Source organism: Choloepus didactylus, chromosome 19 (assembly GCF_015220235.1).
Source record: "Choloepus didactylus isolate mChoDid1 chromosome 19, mChoDid1.pri, whole genome shotgun sequence".
Taxonomy (NCBI): domain Eukaryota; kingdom Metazoa; phylum Chordata; class Mammalia; order Pilosa; family Megalonychidae; genus Choloepus; species Choloepus didactylus.
The window spans coordinates 55,091,785-55,113,518 of NC_051325.1; the positions used below are offsets into that span (position 1 = coordinate 55,091,785).

General features: G+C 45.1%; 1 protein-coding gene across 2 annotated transcripts in view; it reads right to left on the reverse strand.

The window, feature by feature from the left end:
* Positions 1-218: 218 nt before the first annotated feature.
* Positions 219-21,734, reverse strand: part of ZFP64 (ZFP64 zinc finger protein) — a 76,027-nt gene continuing 54,511 nt past the window's right edge. The window contains exons 1-5 of one of the 2 annotated variants that reach the window (XM_037811754.1): positions 20,191-20,694; positions 14,943-15,092; positions 14,602-14,664; positions 4,324-4,575; positions 219-1,494 (exon numbers count right to left, since the gene is read on the reverse strand). In XM_037811754.1, the coding sequence (XP_037667682.1) occupies positions 785-1,494; positions 4,324-4,575; positions 14,602-14,664; positions 14,943-15,092; positions 20,191-20,311 (1,296 nt within the window). In that variant the 5' untranslated portion in view covers positions 20,312-20,694 and the 3' untranslated portion in view covers positions 219-784. Of the gene's footprint in view, positions 1,495-4,323; positions 4,576-14,601; positions 14,665-14,942; positions 15,093-20,190; positions 20,695-21,734 lie in introns of those variants that run through there. The other variant, XM_037811753.1, reaches the window with a different exon arrangement.

Here is a 21,734-nt window from a genome sequence, read left to right on the forward strand (position 1 = left end):
GGTTATGGTGGTTGACCTTTGGCGCCACCTATAGACTAAACTTCGTTTCATTTCTCTGCAGTACAAAACTGGATTTTCTCACTAGCACGTTGAGAAGCTCTACGCGCATTCACAATTAAATGATCGAATTGGGCCGGGGCTGGGGGGAATGGAGAACTCCACCCCATAACCTGTTTGTGCAGGGATGGAAAGAAAAATGGAGTGGTGTTCTTACATAATTCTGCAGATGAGTTTGCCTTTTTATTGTAAAACAGATAAAGGAAACCACACACAAATGCATAAGGTGAACGCTTTGCAACTACCACCCAGGTTAAGAAATAGAACTTTTCTAGCCATCCAGGACCCTCCATGTACCCAGCCTTCATCTTAACTCACGCCTACTATACAGATCAGTTTATTTTTAGTTTTCTATGTCTTCTAAGTAGTGTAATAATTCCAGAGAATATTTTCCAAGAATTTAGGAATTACAGATCAGTTTAAAAATTGGAATCCATCATGAAGAAGTTATCCCTATTGCATAGAACAGGGCTTACTGGACTCCCACCTTTGAATGACCCAGCCAACTTGCTTAGCCAATTCTTGGAGGGAAAACAGCAACCTGTAGCGTCTTTACATCGCAAAGCATTGCTGTGGCCACTTCCGCCATCGTCCTGGAAGCCTGCAACGTCGGAGCAGCCCCCGCCAGAGCTGGTGCCCCAAGTCCGGCTTGCTGGCCTCACCGTGGAGGGCTGGGCAACAGCATGTGTCTGGAGTTCCTGACAGCCAGTGACCCTCTTCAGCTGAACTAGAGGCCTTGGCTGGGCTCCAGGGGCACCTCGAGCTGCCCAACAGACACCAGGGTGCCCGGCTGCCCCAGGGCACTGCTCTCGGGTGGGAAGGTGACCAAGTCCGAGTTCTTATTCTCACTCTGGTCACTGTGCTGCTTCTTGTGGCATCTCAGAGAGTCGTCCCTGACGAAGGAGGCGCCACAGGTATCGCAGCGGAAGGCCCTTTGGGTCACTATTTTGGCCACGTGGTGGGAGCTGCTCTCTCGGGGCCCTTCTTTGCCCTCCGGGGCCCGGTTCTCCGTCTTGGCCTCGTCCCTGTGCACTCTGTCAATGTGCTTGGCCAGGCTGCTGGGGCGCTTGGTGTCGAAGCTGCAGAAGTCGCACTTGAAGGGACGGTCTTTGCAGTGGACCCGGCTGTGCACGCGCAGGGCAGCAGCGCTGGAGCAGGAGTAGCTGCACTCAGGGCATTTCTCGGGGTGGTCGGCCTGGTGCAGCCGGCTGTGCTCCAGCAGGTCGGCCCGGTCCCGGCCCTGGAAGGCGCAGTGCAGACACTTGAAGGTGTGCTTGATGCGGATGTGTGACTTGAGATTCGCCTTCATGGTGCAGCGGACGTCGCAGAACTCGCACTTGAAAGGCTTCTCCCCGGAGTGCACGATCATGTGCCTTTTCAAGTCTGAGCTGATTTTGAACTTGGCGCTACAGAGCCAGCACTGGAAGGGGGTGTCCCCTAGCAACGGAAGGTGTGTTTCCATTAGAGCAGGCAGGCAAGACAGAATCCCCCCAAACATGCGTCAGAACACCTGTCCACAACAAGACCATTGGGTCTTTCGAACCCAACTACACGCAGCTTCCTAATAAGGACAATAAACTGAGCTTTTTACCTGCATGCCAGGCACTGTGCTAAGCGCTTGCTGTGTATTAACTCAGTCGATCCTCATGACAGTCCTATGAGTGGGCACCATGACCCCCATTTCACAGATGAGGTTACTGAGGCGCAGAGAGGTCAAGTTAATTGACCTGGGTGCCCAAGTTCACACTCTCAATGATGACACTTGGTCAGTTTCAAATCTAAACTCTCATTTAACTAGACACCCCAGGATTGAGTGTGGAAGCAGGAAAAGGTGAGATTTAAGTTACACATGACTATTCCTAGTTAAGCTAAGACTACTGACATGCTTGCTACCGTGTTTTAAGCTATATTATGTAGATCAATGGACTTTGCAAAGTTTTGTCACTGCACACTGAATTTTATTTATGAAATTAACACATGAATATGACAGCAAAGGATGGGGACAAATAAGGAAAAGCCACAGCCTCCTCTCTAACTTACAGTCCCACTCCCTAGAAGCATCATCAAGGATTTTCTGTTCTTTTGGAGGTTGTAAGCATCCATCCTTTTCCCAACCTCTTCCCATGCTCTGTTGGTTGTGAATTTTACCCTTCTTGCATTGCCTTCTAAACCAAGTAATGGTCTCATACCTCTTAGTCCATCAGCTGAAGAGATTCTTTTCAGGATTCCCTCTTCTTCCTCACACTACCTCCTCACTTCTGTCAGGAACAGCTTTATCTTCACATTTAAGTTCAATAACATTTGCATTCTGCCTTGTGAAACCTCATGCTTTGTCTAGCTGCTTTTAAACTTTAGAATGAAACTACAAATAATGTACATTATGACTGGGTACACGATATTCACCAGAGCCAAATACTGTGCCGGGATTATCTTCTCCATATAGGTGCTCACTGTCACACCTGGGCCATTTGATAATGTCCCTAGCATCAAGGTCAAATTGATTCTCTTTTCTTACATTCTCATTTTGTGCTACACTTTAGCTTGTTTCTTGACCAGACCGTACATTTCTTGAGAGAAAAAAAAAAGAATCTTACCATAATCGCAAAAGATATTTAGTCTCTAGATTATGTAATCCTTTACATAGAAGTTCTTACTGATCTGCTGAACTTCTTTCCTTAACCTTCTGTCCAAGCCTCATCCAGACATTTCCCTTTACTGTAATCCTCTGAAGTACCATATTCAGATACTCACATATCAAATACCTCATGCCAAATACGGTTTTCTCCCTTGTTTTGCTAGAGCTCATCTTCTAGTTAACTTCCACTGGAATGGAAGATGGGAATAAAGTCTCGACTTATTCTTGGATATCTAGATATCTCACACTCGAGAGAGTTTGGCTGGATATAGGATTCTAAGTTCAGAATCCTTCCCCCACTTTGCAGGTGCTGAGCCACCTCATCCTTGGAGCCAATATTACCAAGAAGTCTCTCTAGGACTGGATCTCCCCGGACACTCTTTGTCTCGCTTGGGATCTGGCGAGCCTCCTGCTCTGAGGACACATGGCCCTTTAAAATTCTGAAATTTTTTATTTCTCCTTTGATTTTTCTCACTTCTATTTTCTTTTCTGTCTAGACCCAGAGGCCAGACCTCCAGCTTCTTATTCTTTCTCAATTCTCTAATTTTTTTGCTCTAATTTTTGAGAACTTTCTTTTACATTATACTCCAGCAACTCTAGTTTTAATTCAACATCTCTTTAACTTTTTATAGCCCCTTTTTAGTTGCAATATGTCTGCCAGTGGGTAGGTACCAATTAGAATTTAAGAATTATCTATTACCCAAGTAATCTGTTACCTCCAGGATTAGTTGTTAGATGTGGCTGATTTTATGCTACTGATTTCCCTCAAATGACTTAATCCTTGGTTGGTTGGCTGTTCCTATTTAGGAAGAGCAGACAGAGTTTAAAGACCAGACACAGGTGCCCATGGGTTTCACCTGCTCTTGGGTAGCTCTGGGCTGTTTTGCCCCATAGGTTTTCCCCCTGAGCCCTGTAGCCTTGTCAGTCGTCCTGCTACTTACAAGTTCAGGGCTCTTGGGACAGTCAGACATTGGCTGGAAAGGTGGGGTCCCATCGATGGCTTCCTCTCCTGGGTGTGCTGGGCCCCAGCTTTCTTTACTCAACTTCGAACATCAGTATACTCCCATCTGCTTGCTATTTTCCACAAAAACACTAAAAGTTCTCATCTGCTTATGAATGTCCTAATCACCAGTTTTCTGTGCATGATGGGTTGGTTTCTTCTTGTGCCTGTTTATTTACTGTTACTTCAGTAGGGTTTCATGGAAAAGGGAAGGAAAAGCTCTTTGCAAAGTCTAGCTTCTAGAACTAAGATTTGTAACACACTGAACTGATTTTACTCCATGTTTTTGAATTAAGCAATGCAACCAAAGTATAAGTTAAATTACTAAAACCTCTAGCTTATATGTGACTTTTGAGATGCATTTTTTTGCATCTTGACTACTGGATTGGGTACACACCCCCAGCTGCATTCTATGTAGTCAAGTTATAAAACCCAACTGCCAGATTTTTACATTTTACTGAAAGCTCTTGTACTGGCAAAAGAAAAACCACAAGCCTCCTAATCACTGCAAAGATTCCAAATTCCTTTTCTTATACCACAAGGTTATTTAAGTTGCTTGTGCTTTGAGTAAACAAACGTCTAGAAATAAGAGGAAAAGAAAGTGACAGAGGTTTGCAAGTTAAAGACTCACCTGTGTGGGATCGGAGGTGGACGGTGAGCTGGCTGGAGTTGCGGCTGGCGTAGGGACAGAGCTGGCATTTGTAGGGCCGCTCGTCGGAATGGATGCGCAGGTGCTTCTTGAGGCTGCTGCTGTCCACGGCGGCGTAGTCGCAGAGGTGGCACTTGTGGGGCTTCACGCTGGTGTGGCAGCGCATATGCATGGTCAGGTTATCCTTCCGGCTGAAGCACTTGTCACAGAACTCACACTTGTGTGGTTTGTCTCCTTAAAACACATAAGAAGGATTCAAGGTTGTAAGGGCTTCTTTATCAAGTTGACTACAGAGAGGTTTGACCAAAATGGTAGCAGGCATGTGGCTCTGCCTCCTTCTGCCCAGGTACCCAGAGATAGGGACATCCTGAAGCCTAAATCTGTGCACTGGTAACAAGAAGGTGTGCCACTGACGGAGTGGAAGTTTTGAAGACACCTTAAGAGACCGAGTAGATAAAATCGGACTGATGGAGAAAACCATAAGCTAAACACTGTTTGGGAAAATGGGAGTGTTATAGAAATATGCAAGATCAGAGGGATCTTGGAACAACTTTCTGGCATGCTGGCTGATGAGCCACAGGAAAATGGCCAGGTTGAATCCCTTCCATCACTTGCACCAAACAGCAAGCAGCAATGGCATCTGCTATTGGTAAATGAGGGTCAGAGAAATGATGCAAGGGCCCCAAGGAGCTGGAGATATCCTGGAAAATAGAGAGCCCATGTCCAGGGCATCTGCACCCAGCACCATTTCTGTACCACTGCTACAGCCACTCCAGGTTAATCATGTCCATATAAAAATGAATACCCAGAACCAGAAAAACCTTCCCAACTCAAGGGCTTGAGGAAAGTTATTATAGCAAATAGGAGAATTGACATTACTTTGAAAATTAAAGTTACTATTGTCAAAATAAAACTTCTGGTTGATTAGCAGAAAAGATGTAAGAAAAAAAAATGATTTAGAAGTGGAAGACAGAGCTAAGAAATCTCCCAGAGTTCTCCCAAAAGGACAATAGGGAAAATATAAGAAAATTTACGACCTGAAGCTAGTTTTACAGGGTCCAGGATAGAACAGAGGAAAGAATTATTTCCCAACATGGAAGACAGTCATGAGTCACACGACAGCTTGCCTTAAGGCAGGGTGGTACAATTTCTGAACATCACCAGCAGTGAGATGTTAAAGCTTTCAGAAAGAAAAGCCAGAAAAGTGCTTCCATCAGGACACAACTCCTCAGACAACACCGGATGCTAGCAAGATGAGCACAATATCTTCAAAGCTCTATGGAAATTATTTTAATAGAATCTTATAGTTGGGCTCGCATTCTGTGGGAAGAGAAAGTAAAGGCAGTTTAATAGTTGACTCAGGGTCTCACACTTGAACTGTATACACAGAAAAAAATGGAAATGGTTAAGATGTGGAATCTAAGAAAGTTAGCAAAATGGAAGGTATAGCTTCTAAACCACTAGAGAAATAAAACCATCAAAAAAAAAAAGCATGGACTGTGATGATTAACACAATATGGTGAATATAATTAATACCACTGAATTGTACACTTGAAAGAATGGGAAACTGAGTCATATATATGTTGCTACAAAAAAAGAAAAACTTGGAACACAGAACACAAAATAACATCATAAAATAAAATGTCAGTAAGCACAATATCCATAATTGGATAAAATTTTCCTGTTAAAGATTTAAATTTCATTAAGGGAAGAAAAAGGCTAAATGCTCTTAAGATACCTAAATCAAAATGACAGAAGTAGAAAATAAATGATAGAAAAAAGTTCTAGTAAAATGCTAAAAGACAAAGAAAGCAGGATTTCAACTTTAATATTAAGCAAAAGAGAAATCATGGCAAAAGCCATTAAAATTTTCATACTGAAAAGGAGAGAAAATTCAACAAGTAGAAAGGAGTCAAACTTTTATGAATCTAACATGACTTTACAAATGAATTTTCAAAAAATTCTGCTTGGACATTTTAGAACATCTTTTAAAATAATTCGTGTTCAAGAATCAAAGTCTCCCAGAGAGCCTCTTTGTTGCTCAGATGTGCCCCCCTCCCCCCAACAAGCCCATTTGGCAGGTGAACTCACTGCCCTCCCCCTATGTGGGACATGACTCCCAGGGGTGTGACTCCCCCTGGCAACGTGGGAAATGACTCCTAGGGATGAGCCTGGACCCAGCACTGTGGGATTGAGAAAATCTTCCTGACCAAAAGGGGGAAGAGAGATGAAACAAAATAAGGTTCCAGTGGCTGAGAGATTTCAAATGCATTCAAGAAGTCACTCTGGAGGGTATTCTTATGTGCTGTATAGATATCACATTTTAGTCTTTAGTATATTGGAATGGCTAGACAGAAATACCTGAAGCTGTTGAACTGCAACCCAGTGACCTTGATTCTTGAAGATGATTGTGTAACTATGTAGCCCACACAGTGTGACTGTGTCATGGTGAAAACCATGTGGCTTGCACTCCTTTTATTCAGTGTCTGGACAGATGAGTAGAAAAATGGAGACAAATATTAGATGAAGATAGGGTGGAATGGAGGGAATGGAAAGTTTTGGGTGATCTTTTTTGCTTTTATTTTTATTTTGGCATAAGGAAAAGGTTCAAAAATTGATTCTGGTGATGAACACACAACTGTATGATGGTGCTGTGAATGACTGTACACTGTGGATGACTATAGGGTGTGTGAATATATCTCAATAAAACTGTATTAAAAAAAGTAAATGAACAATGGGGGGAGGAGGGTAATGGGATGTTTTGGATGTTCTTTATTATTTTAATTTTAATTTTATTTTTTGGAGTAATAAAAATGTACAAAGTTTGTGGTGATGAAAGCACAATGTGAACAACTGTACATTTTGGAGGATTGTATGTTATGTGAATATATCTCAATAAAATTGCATTTTAAAAAAAAAGAAGCAAAGTCTGATTACAGACTCCTTAGAAATGGACATGAGAGCCCCACATATCAAAACTTACAGGATACAACTTACAACAGTTTTCAGAAGAAAATCGGTAGACTTAAGTTCATTTTAACAAAAGGCCAAAAGTAAGTGAACTTAGCATGCAACTCAAGAAACTAGAAGGAAAGAAATCAGATAGAATATATTATAGTATTTGATCCATAAAAACAAAAAGTGCTTGTTTAAAAAGATCAATGACTAGGCAAATGTTTGGGAAGTTTGGTCAAAAACAGAAGATACCAATAGATGAGGGTCCTCAACCTCAGGACTATCAGCATCTGGGCTGAATAATTCTTTTGTTGTGGGGCTGTCCGTGCATTGCAGGATGTTTAGTAGTATCCATGAGATGCCAGGAGCACTCCCCTGAGTTGTATCAACCAAAAATTTCTCCAAACTTTGCCAGATGTCCCTGGGAGATTGAGTCATCCCCAGTTGAGAACCACGGCAACAGACACTGGAAAAGAAAAAGGAGACTATTGCTTGACAACATCGGTTGTGCCTGTCAAGTAGAACTTTGCCCCAATACATTTAGAAGATTTGATAAAATGGATGATGTTCCAGGAAAATGAAAAATTACAGAGACGGAACCAAGAAACAGAGAAACAGATCAACAACAACAACAAAACCAAAGATCTCCCTCATAAATTGTTTAAGTGTTCTCATGTATTTACTCTCCTTCCTCCAGGGAGAATCACACTTCCCTTGGAGCTTGGGCACGTGACTCGCTCTAGCCAGTGAAATATGACTGAAAGTGACAAGTGTCACTATTATTAGGCAAATGCTTTTAGGAACAAGTCCATGGTTTGCCATACATGTTCCTTTTGCCCAGGGTGACTGGAAATGTTCTTAATCTGGGGTCTATGGATAAAATCCAGGGGGTCTAAGAATTTGTATGGGGAAGATTATGTCTATTCTCACTACCTCTAACTGCAATTTAGCATTTCCTTCAATTATGAAAGGAGGCAACAAACCACACTGACAATAGGCTACCTGAGACCCTTGTCAACAGACATGGGAAATATTCATTCCTCATTATGTTTGTCGTTGTTCTCAAAGCAGCATTTATGCTTGTCACTATTTCACAACTGGGTTAGTGAGTACACCTGATGATAGATTCTGACATTAAACTCACGGCTTCTCACTAGTACTGTTCATGCTAATCACCCGGAGTGAGTTAGTCTCACTTAAATGCAGATTCTGATTCAGTAGGTCTGGGGTAGAGCCTGATTCTGCATTTCTAACAAGGCTCTAGGTGATGCAAATATTTCTGGTCTCTGTATCATACTTTGGGCAGCAAGGATTTAATGCATTAGAACATACATTTAGCACATTGATGGCAATTACACTGTAAAGTTCTTTTTTTTTTAATGAGATGTATCTTACTACATTTAAAAAGATCTTTCTGAGAAGAGTCCATAAGCTTTATAAAATTGCCAGGATCCATGAAAAAAAAAAAAAAGTCAAGAATGCTTTTGTCTGGTGGATTCTAGACAGAGCCTGCCCACTAGCTGGGTCCTGGAGAGACGCCCACCTGGAATAGAGCTCTGACGGACCCCACACGGACAAGCAAAGGGTCTTCAGTTGCAGCAAACCACAGACTGAGAGTCTTATCCCAGCCTAGTCTCATCCCCTACTCTCTTTCCCCCATAAAGCCACAAGTAGAGAGAATACCGTAATCAAGTTCTATCAAACATTCAAGGAAGAGTGTTCCCATGTTCAATGAACTGTTTGAGAGCATAGAAAAAGACAGAAAACTTCTCAATTCACTTTACTGCAGATTAGCTCCGAGTCTATGCCTAATGAAGAAATACAAAGTGGGATAAAAAATATGAGCATTGTAAGTCAGTTTTCTTTAGGTGGATAAATAAATGCCATAGGACCATCTTCAAATATCAAGACAAGAAATTAACCATCATTCCTTGTTTGGACAAACAAAAACCAACCAACCACAGCAGGCTAGGAATAAACAGAAACTTCTTTAATGTGATAAAGGGTCGCTACAAGAATCCTAGGGTCTCTAACTGTACGTGATGGTAAAGCACTCCCCTTAAAGGAAAGATTAAGAAATGGGTGGTTTATTTTCACTGTGACTCTTCAACTTTGTACTGGAGGGCCAAAGTCACTTGAGATCAAGTATAAAGAGGGAAAAGAGAAAACATTATTTGCATATGACAGTCTACCTTGACAATCCAAAACAATCAACTTGAACTATCAGAATAAATGAGAGGACAGCAAAGGGCCTAGAGATAATGTCAACACACAAAACTCACGTTAAAATAGCTTTACTCCCTCTTAACATGCTATACTGTGTTATAGCCCCCTTGCTCTCACATCCTCAAGCCCCACCTTCTCCCTAAAGATAGAATCAAATTTCTCTTTGAATTGTGAGATGGGGAGGGAGGGGTTGGGGATGGTTAAATTATATACAAGGTGATGCCTGGTGTTCAACGATTCACTACTTTAATATAGTATTTTTTAGCCAGCCTGATGAGGATAACATAGTATTTGCATTTAATTTGTACTTCACTGTTTATGGGCTTTTCATGTGAACTTGAGTATATTTCTTAGGTGAAGTGCATGTTCACGCTTTTTTCCATTGGGGTTGGCTGTCTTTGATTTGTAGTTCTTTGGGTCGTCTCTTCTTCAGAGCATTCGTCTATTTCCCATGGTTTTCTAATCCTTAAGTTTTAACTTCGATTTATTCCCGTTTAATCTATCTTCTCCTTTGTGGTCTTTGCCTATTGTTTATTTGCCCATCTGCCTATGCTATATCATCATGCTCCAACACTTCCTACTACAGTTATTGACTTTATAGATTTTAATGATGAACTTAATTTAATCTATCTAGGATTTGTGAATGGTGAGGTGAGGGACTATGATCGTATTCCTAAAAGGATGCCAGTTGTTATCGTACCACGTATCGGAGCTCGTCCCTCCACCGTTTGCCTTGGGATGCCCCTTTATCAGGTATTGAGTTTGCATATGTACATGAGTCTCTCTATACTCAATTCCGTCCCATTTGTTTATAGCTGCTCTATAATTCAAGCACTGTGATGCTCGCTTTATGGTATCTTAACTTGATACAGCAAGACCCATCATTCTTGTTCTCCAAGACCTTTTGGCTACTTCTGTGCCTTTTCTCCTGCAGAGGAGTTTACTATCCAGAGAGCAAGTGGGACAGTGGTCTGGAAGTACAGGTAGACAAGGAGCTCATCTTGCCATTGTAAACCTTCCAACAATACAATTTATTCTTTTGCTGGAATGATCCAAAAGAATAGAGATAAGAGCAATATATACTCCATGCAGAAAATCAGGAGAAAAATTAAGCTGTTGTTTTTTCCTGGTAAATATATATATCAGTAAATAAGTTGTTTTTACATTTTTTTAAAACTGTTCTTCAACCCTTTATCCAGAACTAATTACTGTTAACATGAATTTTTTCTACATTAAGATTTTATATGGGAAAAAAGAATACAATATTTTCTATCCCGCCCTTCCCCCCTCCACATCCCACCCCAACCTTCTTCCTTTGTGTATTTGAAAATTATTAGGCTTTTCTCCTTTGGTAAGAACTGGAATTTAAGGTAAAAATAAATATCAGATCCAAGTTCTCAGCCTGGTTTTCCAAGCCGCTACCAATGTGACCACAGCCTCCTTCCCAGTTTGCTTTCCCCCGACAAGCCCCCAGCGAGCGTGCATTCCAGGCACGCAGGCACTTGTGCTGCTCTCTGCATTTACCCCGTCCTGGACCATTTCTGTAACTCCTGCATGTGCCAGTCAGGCTCTACAGCCACGGTTCTCGAAGTGCACTCTGCAGATACCTGGGGGGCCCCCTACCCCGAGACTCTACTGTAAAAGTCTATGGTCAAAACTGCTTCCACAGTAATAACTACACCCTTTCTCGTTGTTGGGATCTGCACTGAAGATGTGAAAAAATGGCACCACTGCATGAATCCAGGCCACGTGCCAACTGGACCAGGGGGCACTGTCGTCTTCCCTGCCACATGATCCCAGGAAAGAACCAGTTCACATAGGAAGACCCCTGGTGAGGCAGGAGAAAATACTAATTGTATTACACCTTTAGCATATTTTCTTTAATATTCTGTGCGATGAAACGGGAAGCATAAGGTCCTTCTGTTAATACTGACAAGATGGTTGAGTCAAGAAAAAGCACTTGTGGGATGGTTTGCATTGCAAGCTGAACTAGCTGCTCTTTCCATGCAACACATTCTGACTTGACAGAATATCTGACAAAGTATGGTTTTTGAGACTTGATGTTTGGCAATCATTTGCTTGAAAAGGAACAAAATGAATCTGTCATTTCCAGAAAAGTTACTGGCAGCATTTATTTGCCAATGACAATATTCAAGCTCCCAAGTGAGTTAGAATTTTGAAAAAAAAAGCATCTTCTAGCCCAAGTTTGCAGCTTCCTAATACTGAGATTTCTGATGAGACTGATGATAATAAAAGTGATTTTTTTTTTCCCTATAGTATAATGAAATGGGTGAATATTTGGAAGAATCACATAAGTGGTGAGCTGGCATTTACCAGATGAGCAGTGCATGATGTTACAAAATTCAAACATGGGTAAGATTCATTTAAAGTACAAAACAAACCAATGGATTTTAATTTCATGGTACAGAAAGTTCACTGATATACTTCCAGCTTAAACTCTGCAATTAACTTTTATTTAAGAAACTAACATTTGTTGTGTTTTGGTGTAAAGAAAAACATCAACAATTATCTGAAAAGGCTATCAAAACACCCTCCCTTTCCAGTTACATATAAAAGGCTTCATACACTTCATGCACTTCAACCAAAACAAATAAATCACAAAAGACTACGTACAGACAGATATGAGAATCCCGTTGACTACTGAGGCAGACACATCTTGCTAAAACCTTTTGTTTTGGAAAATATTATATTCATAAAAATGTTATTTATGTTAACATGAAAAGGGCTTATTGTAACTTTTAAATGAATATTTTAATGTTTTCAGTTTTAATTTCTAACACAGTAACTATAGATAGAATGTATATAAACAAAAACTCAATTGTTACATGTAAAAGGATTCTGAGACCAAGAAGCTTGAGAACCACTGTTCTACCCATTCAGCAGTGGTCCAGCTCAAGCCTTAAATGATCACCCCAGCATGTGTTGCCATTCCTGCCTTCTGTAGGGAGACCCTATTTGTTTTGTCTCCGTCTCTCTCAGTTCTCCCCTTTGCCCATGATAACAGAACCTTCTATTTGGAGCTGGGTACATGGGCACCCAGAGTCAAGACTTCATTTCTCATGCATCTCACAGCTGGGAGCAACCATGTGACCAAGTGCTGGTTAGTGGGCAGGAGCACAGGCCACGTGTGAATCTTCTAGGATGTGCCTCTAAAGGAGGTGGCTGCCGGCTGTAATGCACTCACGATGGCAGTAATAAGGCAGCCTGGACCATGCCAGTGAGACCTATACCCTCAGAGTGGCAGTAAAACAACCCCTGAAGCCATGGAACAGACTGCCACGATAGCTTGGCCCACTTATACCTGGACTGTCCCCGGATGGAAATAAACTTTGGCTTTAAGCCATGATGAGCTGGGTCTCACTGTTTAGCTAGTTGCGAGGGATGCTACCTCGGCATCATGCCCCGAGGGAAGAATGGTTGTGAGCTTCCAGATCTCTCTTCTGTTCTCCACTGGCTAAGTGATTCAGAGAGCTGGAGCAGCTGCTCTGGACCCAGAGACGAAAGCCTTGTGTGCCAGTTTGAATGTATTATGTCCCCCCAAATGCCATTATCTTTGATGTAATCTTGTGTGGGTGGACCTATCAGTGTTAATTAGATTGTAATTCTTTGAGTGTCTCCATGGAGATGCATTCCACCCAACTGTGGGTGATGACTCTGATTGGATAATTTCCATGGAGGTGTTGGCCCGCCCATTGGGTGGGTCTGAATTAAATTACTGGAGCACTATATAAGATCAGACAGAAGGAGCAAGCTGCTATAGCCAAGAGGGACACTTTGAAGAAAGCACAGGAACTGCAGATGAGACACAGTTTGAAGACAGCTGTTGAAAGCAGATTCTTACTCCAGAGGAGCTGAGAGAGGACAAATATCCCAAGTGCAAATAAGAGTGACATTTTTGAGGAACTGCAGCCTAGAGAGGAACATCCTGGGAGAAAGCCATTTTGAAAACAGAACTTTGGAGCAGACGCCAGCCATGTGCCTTCTCAGCTAACAGAGGTTTTCCGACACCATTGGCCATCCTCCAGTGAAGGTACCCGATTGCTGATGTGTTACCTTGGGCACTTATGGCCTTAAGACTGTAACTGTGTAACCAAATAAACCCCCTTTTATAAAAGCCAATCCATCTCTGGTGATTTGCATTCCGGCAGCATTGGCAGACTAGGACCCCTTGTGTTAAGGAAGGCAGAGCCACTCCACCCACTGTGGGCCGCTCGATGACTTGCTTCTGCAATGCCACTTGAGAGAATTAAACTTCTCTTGTTTAAGCTACTTATTTTGGTTTCTGTAAGAGCAAGCAAATCAATATTCTAACTCATACAGCCTAGTAGAGTCTACAATATAGATGAGGGGTTGGCAGAATTTTTTGTAGAGGGCCAGACAGTAAACATTTTAGATTTTGTGTACCCCACAGTCTCTGTCACAGCTACTGCACTTAGCTGTTGTCCCAAGAAAGCAGCCGGAGGCAATGCATAAACAAGTGGACGTGACAATGGGCCACATTTGGCCATGGGCTGTAGTTTGCAGACCCCTCCTATGGACGACAGCAGCCTGTGCTTCAACATGTCTTATTTTCCTGTATTCTCAGCAGGTAGCACAGTGTTGCCTGAAACAAGGCATCTAATCTTTTTGCTTTAAGATTACTATGGCCACAAGGCCTCCGTGTGGCCCCTCCTCTGCCAACCACCCCAGCTTCATCTCACTCGCCTTTTTCCTTCCCTCCAAGCCTCCGTGCCCACCCTTCCTCGTGTGTGGAATGCTTTTCCTCCTCTGGTTACTTACCCATCTCTCATACTTTGAGCCAAGGGTCCTTTCTTCGAGAAAGTCTTTCCTGACCAGCCTGGACCAAATCCCCCCTCCTCCAGGTTCTCCAAGTGCCTCTCCCACAGCCCCTGCCATGGCTGCATTTGGTCTTGGTTTGTGACTTAACTGGTCACTGCCCACTCCATCTGGGAGGCAAGGACCATCTCCATCTTGCTCACCACTAAACACCCAGTGCTTAGTGCGTGTCCAGTTACTCATTTCTTTACTAAAGTGTCAAGCAAATGGGTAGATCCCTACCTGTGTGGATTCTCAGGTGGCGGTCCAAATCTTTCATGCCATGAACAGTTTTGAAGTGACAACCTAGAAGAGAAGAGAGAAAACACAGCTCAGCTCTTCTTAATGTTGAACCTCCAGAAGGAAGCTCCAGTGACCCTGAAGTCTGGTGAGTCTCACACTGAGTTCTGGGCACAGCAGGGCCCTTAGAACCCATGGGGAAGACTGTGTGTGCATCAGTGTAGACGTCTGTATGCTCTGCCCACACCCGGGTATGCAGGGATCTAGTGAGTGAATTCACGTAGAGCTTGCACAACATGCTGGGCACAGAGAAGGGGTGTGATGTGCAAGATTTTATTCTTTACCTGGGTAACAACAGTTGAATGTTCTCTCTCCAAGGGTGGCAGTTTGTTCCCTCGACTCTGAGGGAAGAGAGACGATGGAGGCCTTCTGGGTATCGCTGCTTTCCGAGGTGAGGCAAGCTGATTTTGGAACATCATTATTCAGTTCCAGAGCTGAACGGAAGACATGAAGAGTTACTTGTTTTCTCAAACAGAACCACCACGTAATATAGCAAGTTTGGGCTTACTGCACCTCCCTCTACCACATCTTCAAAAACCCTTCAAAAATGAAAACCACATACAGTCTAGTCTTATAAAAAGTCCTCTTCCTCTATCACTTTACAGGAAATACAGGGAACACAGGAAAATGTTAACACCTCGGGGATGCAACTGGTAAAAATCCAGATTTCAAAATGTTATGGCAGTGGTTCTCAAATAGTGTAATGAAGACTTTTTCTTTTTAAATTTCTGATCTACTATAGACTGCAGGCCAATATTTTTGTAAAACATAATAAAAATGAACTGCAAAAACAATGAAATAAGACAAAATAAGAGCCCAAACATTATCATTAAATACAAAGGAAAGCTGGATGCGGTAGTAACGCCAAGCTTCTGCTTTTACAGGGTTACTCCTGATTCCTGAACTCGTTTTGCCTCAGGTCAGCGAGGGGTCAGAGACCACACCTCCAGCATCACGGCTCTGAGAGGACAAACAGCACTTGTTTCAACAAATAACTTAAAGGAGAAAGACGGAGGAGAGAAAGTCAGAGACCAAAAGACTTGAGAGGACAATTTGCCATTTTGGGATCTTATTTAGAATTTTATTTAAACACACTGTAAAAATGACTTGAGACAGAACTGTGAACACTAACCGAAAGCCTGGCATAAAGAATATCTTTTTTTATGGTATGAAAATGAAGTTGTAGCTTTCTAAAGCATCCTTATATTTTAAGGACACGTAGAAATATTTGAGTTGTATGGTATGTCTAATCTGCTTCAAAATCATCTGGGGCAGGGGAGTATTTGGGGTACAGAAGAATCAACAGTGACCAAGTATAGTTAATTGTTGAAGTCAAGCGAAGGGTGCATGGGAGTTCACTGTATCATTTTCTCTACTTTTAACCATGTGACAGTATCATTTTTTGAAGGCCAAAATGGCCAAAGAGCAATAATTTCATATGGCTTGATCTAAAAAATGAAACAACATATTGTCTAGTTTAGCAATTACAGGGCAAGGTCTGGGACTTTTTATTTGTCCCCAGATTATACTGGAAGGTGGATTCCATCTCCACTGAGCGGTTTGTCAGGGTAAAGGACTCTCACACTGAGAAGCTGTGGCTGACACCAGGGAGGGCTTCAGCTCTAGAATCAGAGCCATAGGGTTGCTCAGCTACCTACTAGTTAGGTGACCACTGGCAAATTACTTAACCTTTCTGAGCCTCAGTTTACTTATCTATAAAATAGGATAACTTACCTTCCTTAGAGTTATTGAGTTAAATGGGTTAAAAAATCTAACTTAGCAGCACAGTATTGAGCCCACGTTGTCGTAAGTACTCCCTATTATGCGGCTTCAGTTAGAAAAAAACTACGGGAGAGCTCACACGCAGGGTGTGATACTAGCTCACAGCAGCCTGAGCAAGGGATCTGGGCCAGTGTTTCAACGGGAGTCGGACATTTGAAAATGCCTGGAGGCAGTTTTGGTTATCACAACTGGGGTGGGGGTTGCTACTGGCACCCAGTGGGTAGAGGCCAGGGATGCCCACACTCACAGACAGGCCCCACAACAGAGGTATCTGGCCCCAAATCAAAACAGTACCGAGGGCGAGCCACTCTGGGCTAGTCCCATCAATATTTTTTTCCTGTGTAACTTTGAGACCACTTACATCAATAACCCAAATCATGGGTTAAATACAGGTTGCCAGGCCTCACTCCGGACATGCGGTGGGGCTCAAACCCAGGAATCTGCCTTTTAAAGCACCCTCTAGTGACTCTGTCCTACTTCTCTAAGCCCCTGCTGTTCAAAGAACTGTTCCCAGATGGCAACATCAGCACCCCCTGAAAGCTTGTTAGACTTTGGAAACTCGGCTCCCAACCAGACCTACAGACTCAATCTGCACTTTAAAAAGATGCCCAGGTGACTTGTATGCACATTCAATTTTGAGAAACAGAATTCAAAGCCAATGGTTCTCATGCAGCTGGAGTGTGCATCAGAATCACCTGGAGGGAGACTGAAAACAAGCTGCTGGGCCCACCCCCAGGGTTCCTGACTGTTTCATATCTAACAGATTCCCAGGTGATGCTGCTAATTTGAAAAGCTCTGCTCTTTGAGAAACGAAATGAGCTCAAAGAAGCTGCTTAAGATTGCATGGCTAGAATTTTACAGCTGAATTAGAACCCACACTTACCAGATCCAAAGCCCATCACTACACCTCTCATGGGAAAACACAAACACAAACAAAACTTTACAGTCACTTATTGCAGCTATTAAAAAAAAAAGACAACACCCTCAAGAGTTTGACAGTTTAATTCTACGGAAGCCAAGTTAAGGTTGAAAATTGAATAAGAGGATGTAAAGTGGTTTAGGGAACCAGTTGGTTAGTGTCAAATTCCAATTCTATCACTTATTAGCTGTGTGACCCAGGGTCAAGTTACTCAATGTCTGTGTTCCTCAGTGCCTTCATTTGTAAAATGGGGGTTATGGTCCCTAACTAACAGGCTTGGATGAAGATTAAATTCCTCCTTTAATATTTGTAAAAGAGCCTTGCACCTAAAGTCAGTACTCTATAAATATTCGTTTTATTCATTGATGTACACACATGCAAGCTACTGGATTCTCAAGGGGAGGAAGATGCACTTGGCAAGGCACACTTGAAAACAGGCAAATGGGAGACAGTGGGGGAATTAAAGCTATAAGAAAAGTGTATGCTGTTCTACGCTTCACCCGGGTAGTTATGGGTAAGTGTCAGGAGCCCCCAAAATGGACTTTCTTCACCTTTAAAACTCCAGGATACCAGGAAGGGTCAAAAGCCCAGTCTCTGAGAACATTGGGGGATGGGGGGCATTGGGGCTGGCACTTCAAAGTGGAGGGTCCAGTTTAGCACAGTGGGCACTTTAACCCTTTGAGAAACTGGCGTTTCTTGTAAGGTTGTTTCCCTGACCCTCTGATGGTTTTTGCTATTAAACGGGCATGATGGGAAGTCTAATTGGCCTGTCCCATTACATTTTCCTCCAAAAGCTACTGTAAGTTGCAAAGCTATTTGCAGATTAGGAACCTTTTAAAATTAAGAGACAGTTGGGCCCCTTGCCCAATGTCACAGATCCCAAACGCAGGGACAAAAATACATCATCAATTGGAAGACTGTTTTTTCTGAGGGTGGGGGGAGGGGGTGGTGTTCTGCCTTCCTAGCCATTCTAGAAGAATGTAAAGCTCTTGGAAGGCTTCTCCAGTTGATGCACTATTGGGCGCGCAATGATTGCCCTGCTCCCACAGGAGGCCACCTCAAGTACTACAAGACTCACAGACGACACCCCCCCTCCCGCCACGCGCCAAACACCAGGCGCGGCTCCAGGAGGCCCGCACCGCGCTGTTCGCAGGAATAAAAAGTGCCCCCAAACCCTTACCAGCATCACATAACTTTCCACTCCGGCTCGGGGTTAATCAGGAATTTTCTTTTATTATCACTTTCCCCAGAAGATTCAGCATTCCCAGTACCTCCCCAACTCCCCCGCATCCCAGGAGGGCCCTCGAGTTCCAACCTACCTACCCGTTTAGGTGATGGGCACTACGGGGGGGGGGGTGCGCTCCCACCCCAACGGTGAGGGCGGGGCACCCTGTAATAACTCGGGTTGTGGTAATTCCATCCAACCAAGCTTTTTATTTTTAAATACAAACTCCCCTCCACCATTTATTTGGGAGGTTGTGGTCCTCAAAGCCCATGGGACCGACAGTTCGGGAAGCTGGTGCGGCCCTGGAGGTCCGAGTCTCACCCGAGAAGGGCCTCGCTATCTCCCTCTCCCTTTCAGGGCCAGGAGAAAGTCCAGTTAAAGTCCCCTCTCCTCTCCATGCTAAGAGGAAAAGAAAAGGTATCAGTTAACCACCGGGGGAGATGGGATGAGACAGAGAGGAGAGAAAATAAGAACCTACGCTGACTTAGTGCAAGATAATCAGAAGGGGAAGGGCCTTAGAAATACAGATTCCCCGACTCGCCCCCCACCCCGAAATTCCCATGGTGGGGAGGGGGATGCACGAGGGTAGACAGAGGAATTCATCTTCTCTAAGTTAGAAAAGCTCCGCACCCAACCCAGGGTGAGAAATAACCCGAGGGCTTAGGGGAGCGGAGGGTCCCGGCCCCCTCGGCCTCTTCGCGCGCAGCCGGGGCGAGTATGCGGAGTCCGACCGTCTCACCGCCGTGCTCAAAACCCTCCCACGGCTCCCACCTCGCTCAGAATAAAAAGCAAAGTTCTTGGGGGGTGGGGGTGGGGAGCGGGGCGCTCCACGATGTGCCCCCATCACCTCCCCGACCCCCTCCAGCCTCGCCGACGCCGCGCGCCCCGCGCTGGCTGTGCCCTCCGCCTGGAGCGCCCTTCCCCCGGCGGTCTCCACCGCTCGCCCCACCCCCACCACCTTCACGTCTATTACTCGAAGGTCCTTTTCTCCCCACCTCAAACCTCACGTCCTGCTTTATTATGTTTTTCCCTGGCACTCACCCCTTACTTTACGCTTCACCGATTTAAACTCGTGTGCCTTCTTTCTTGTCCCCCTGGAGCTTACGGTGGGAATCGTGTCCTTGGTCACCGATAGTTCCCACTGTCTAGCATCGGGCCAGGCACACGGTGAAAACTCAGACACTTTTCAGCTCTCGAATCCCTCGCCCCCCCCCCCCCACGGCAACGACGCCCGGGGCGCGGGGCCTAGAATGCCCAACTTCCAGGGGCGCAGCCCCAGCCCCGCGCCACGGAGGTCAGACACTCGCGGGTCCGCGCACCCCAAGACCACCTTCGAGGGGTGTCGCAGAGAGTATCCTTCCAGGGTGGTGAACCGTCGTTTCCTAGCGCTGGCGGAGAGTGGGTGGTTGGAGGAACCCACGCGGGGAAGGGGTAACTTACAAGGGGGTGTAACTCACGGGGGGCGGGGGGGGCGCCCTCGTCGGAACTCCAACACCGGGCTTAGAGCTCCGCGCGTCCTTCCACGCCCCCTGCCCGGACCTCGACCCGTGCGGGTCCCGGGAACCCCCGGAAATGTCCCGGGCCCAGCGCCCGCCGCGCTACTCACCCGGCTCCCCCGCCCGTCGCAGCGCGGCCACCTCCCCGGCCACCTCCGCCGGCTCCCGGCGCTCGGGCTGCGGCTCCACGGAGCCGAGGTGCAGGGGCTTGGCCTGCTTACGCCGCGACATGGCCTGACACTCCGGGCTCCCGGCGCCTCCCTGCGAGCCGGCCTACTTCACACGACGAATTCCCGGAGTTCGAAAATTACACCCCCCCGCCCCACCTCGGCCGGAACACGCATGTCCCAGCAATTCTGCTCATCAGCGGTGCGGGGCGATTTAACCAGAGTCCCGACGGCTGATTGGTCTGGAGCCAAGACCACGGGGGTCCAGGGGAAGTGTGGTCCGCGCCCGAGCAGCTCTGCACCACCTGGCAGCTCGTTAGAAATGCAGACTCTCGGGCTCCACCCCAGACCTGCTGAATCAGAATCTGCATTTTAACAAGATCTCCAGTGATTCGCCTGCACATTAAAGTTTGAAAAGCCGTGTCTGCATTTTAACGAGATCCCCAGGTGATTCGTTTGCACATTAAAATTTCAGCAGCACAGCACTCTTCCAACTTTAATGTGCACACGAATCACTGGGGATCTCGTTAAAATGCAGATTCTGACTCAGTGGTCTGGACTGGGGCCTGAGCGTCTGTATTTCTAACAAGCTCCCAGGTGAAGCCGTTGCTGCAGCAGCACACGCCACGCTTTTAGATCGGATTTAATTGGTCTGGACTGGGACCTGGGCAGTGTTTTTCTTTTCTTCTCCTTTTTTTTTAAAAAAAAGCTCCCCAGGTGATTGTGATGTGCAGCCGGGTTTGAGAAGCACGACCTCCACTCCTGGCTCTCAACCCTGGCTGCATAGTCGAATTTGACATTTAAATGGAGCCCGAATGTCTCCAACTTCAGGTGAAGTACTTCTTGGAGGAGCCGGTTAAAAATGCAGAGTCCGAAAGTTTTGGATTCAGGGAACAGGAATCTGCATTTTTATAGACCGTCCCGCGACGTCCCTGTGACTGTGTCGCACCCGGCCTAGGACAACACAGGAGTAGTCTCCGGGGCCGACAGGGGCGCTGGGCCCCGAACAGCCGGTGACTGAGGCGTGGCCCTCGGGGAGTCGCGCTAATTAGAGTTCCTGCTCAGACTCGTTAGGGCCTTGATGAGACCCAGGGGGACCTCTCCTTGCGCCAGATGCATGACATCCCACAGGGAGCAGAAAGAAAGCCACCTCCGTCCCTCTGGTGTTTACTTTCTTCAAATAGGGGAGTTACTTAAGGCAGGGCTGTGCCCCAAGCTTGCCCGAACCTGAGAATCACGTGGGGCCCTAGTTTAAAAAGATCCCGGTTTAGCTCTGAATCTGCAGGCCGAGGGCCGGGCCTGGGAACGTGCATATTTAACCAGCGCTGGGATGATGACTATGATGTGGCTGGTTCGAGAAACACCGCCTGCCCTGCCCAGGTGAGGCTGGCAGCGTCCTGTAATTGGCCTTCTGTAAGGTTGCTACGGGGTGGGGGTGGGGCACCTCTGAGAAGAGTATTTTTAGTTGATTTTACAGTTCTTTAAAG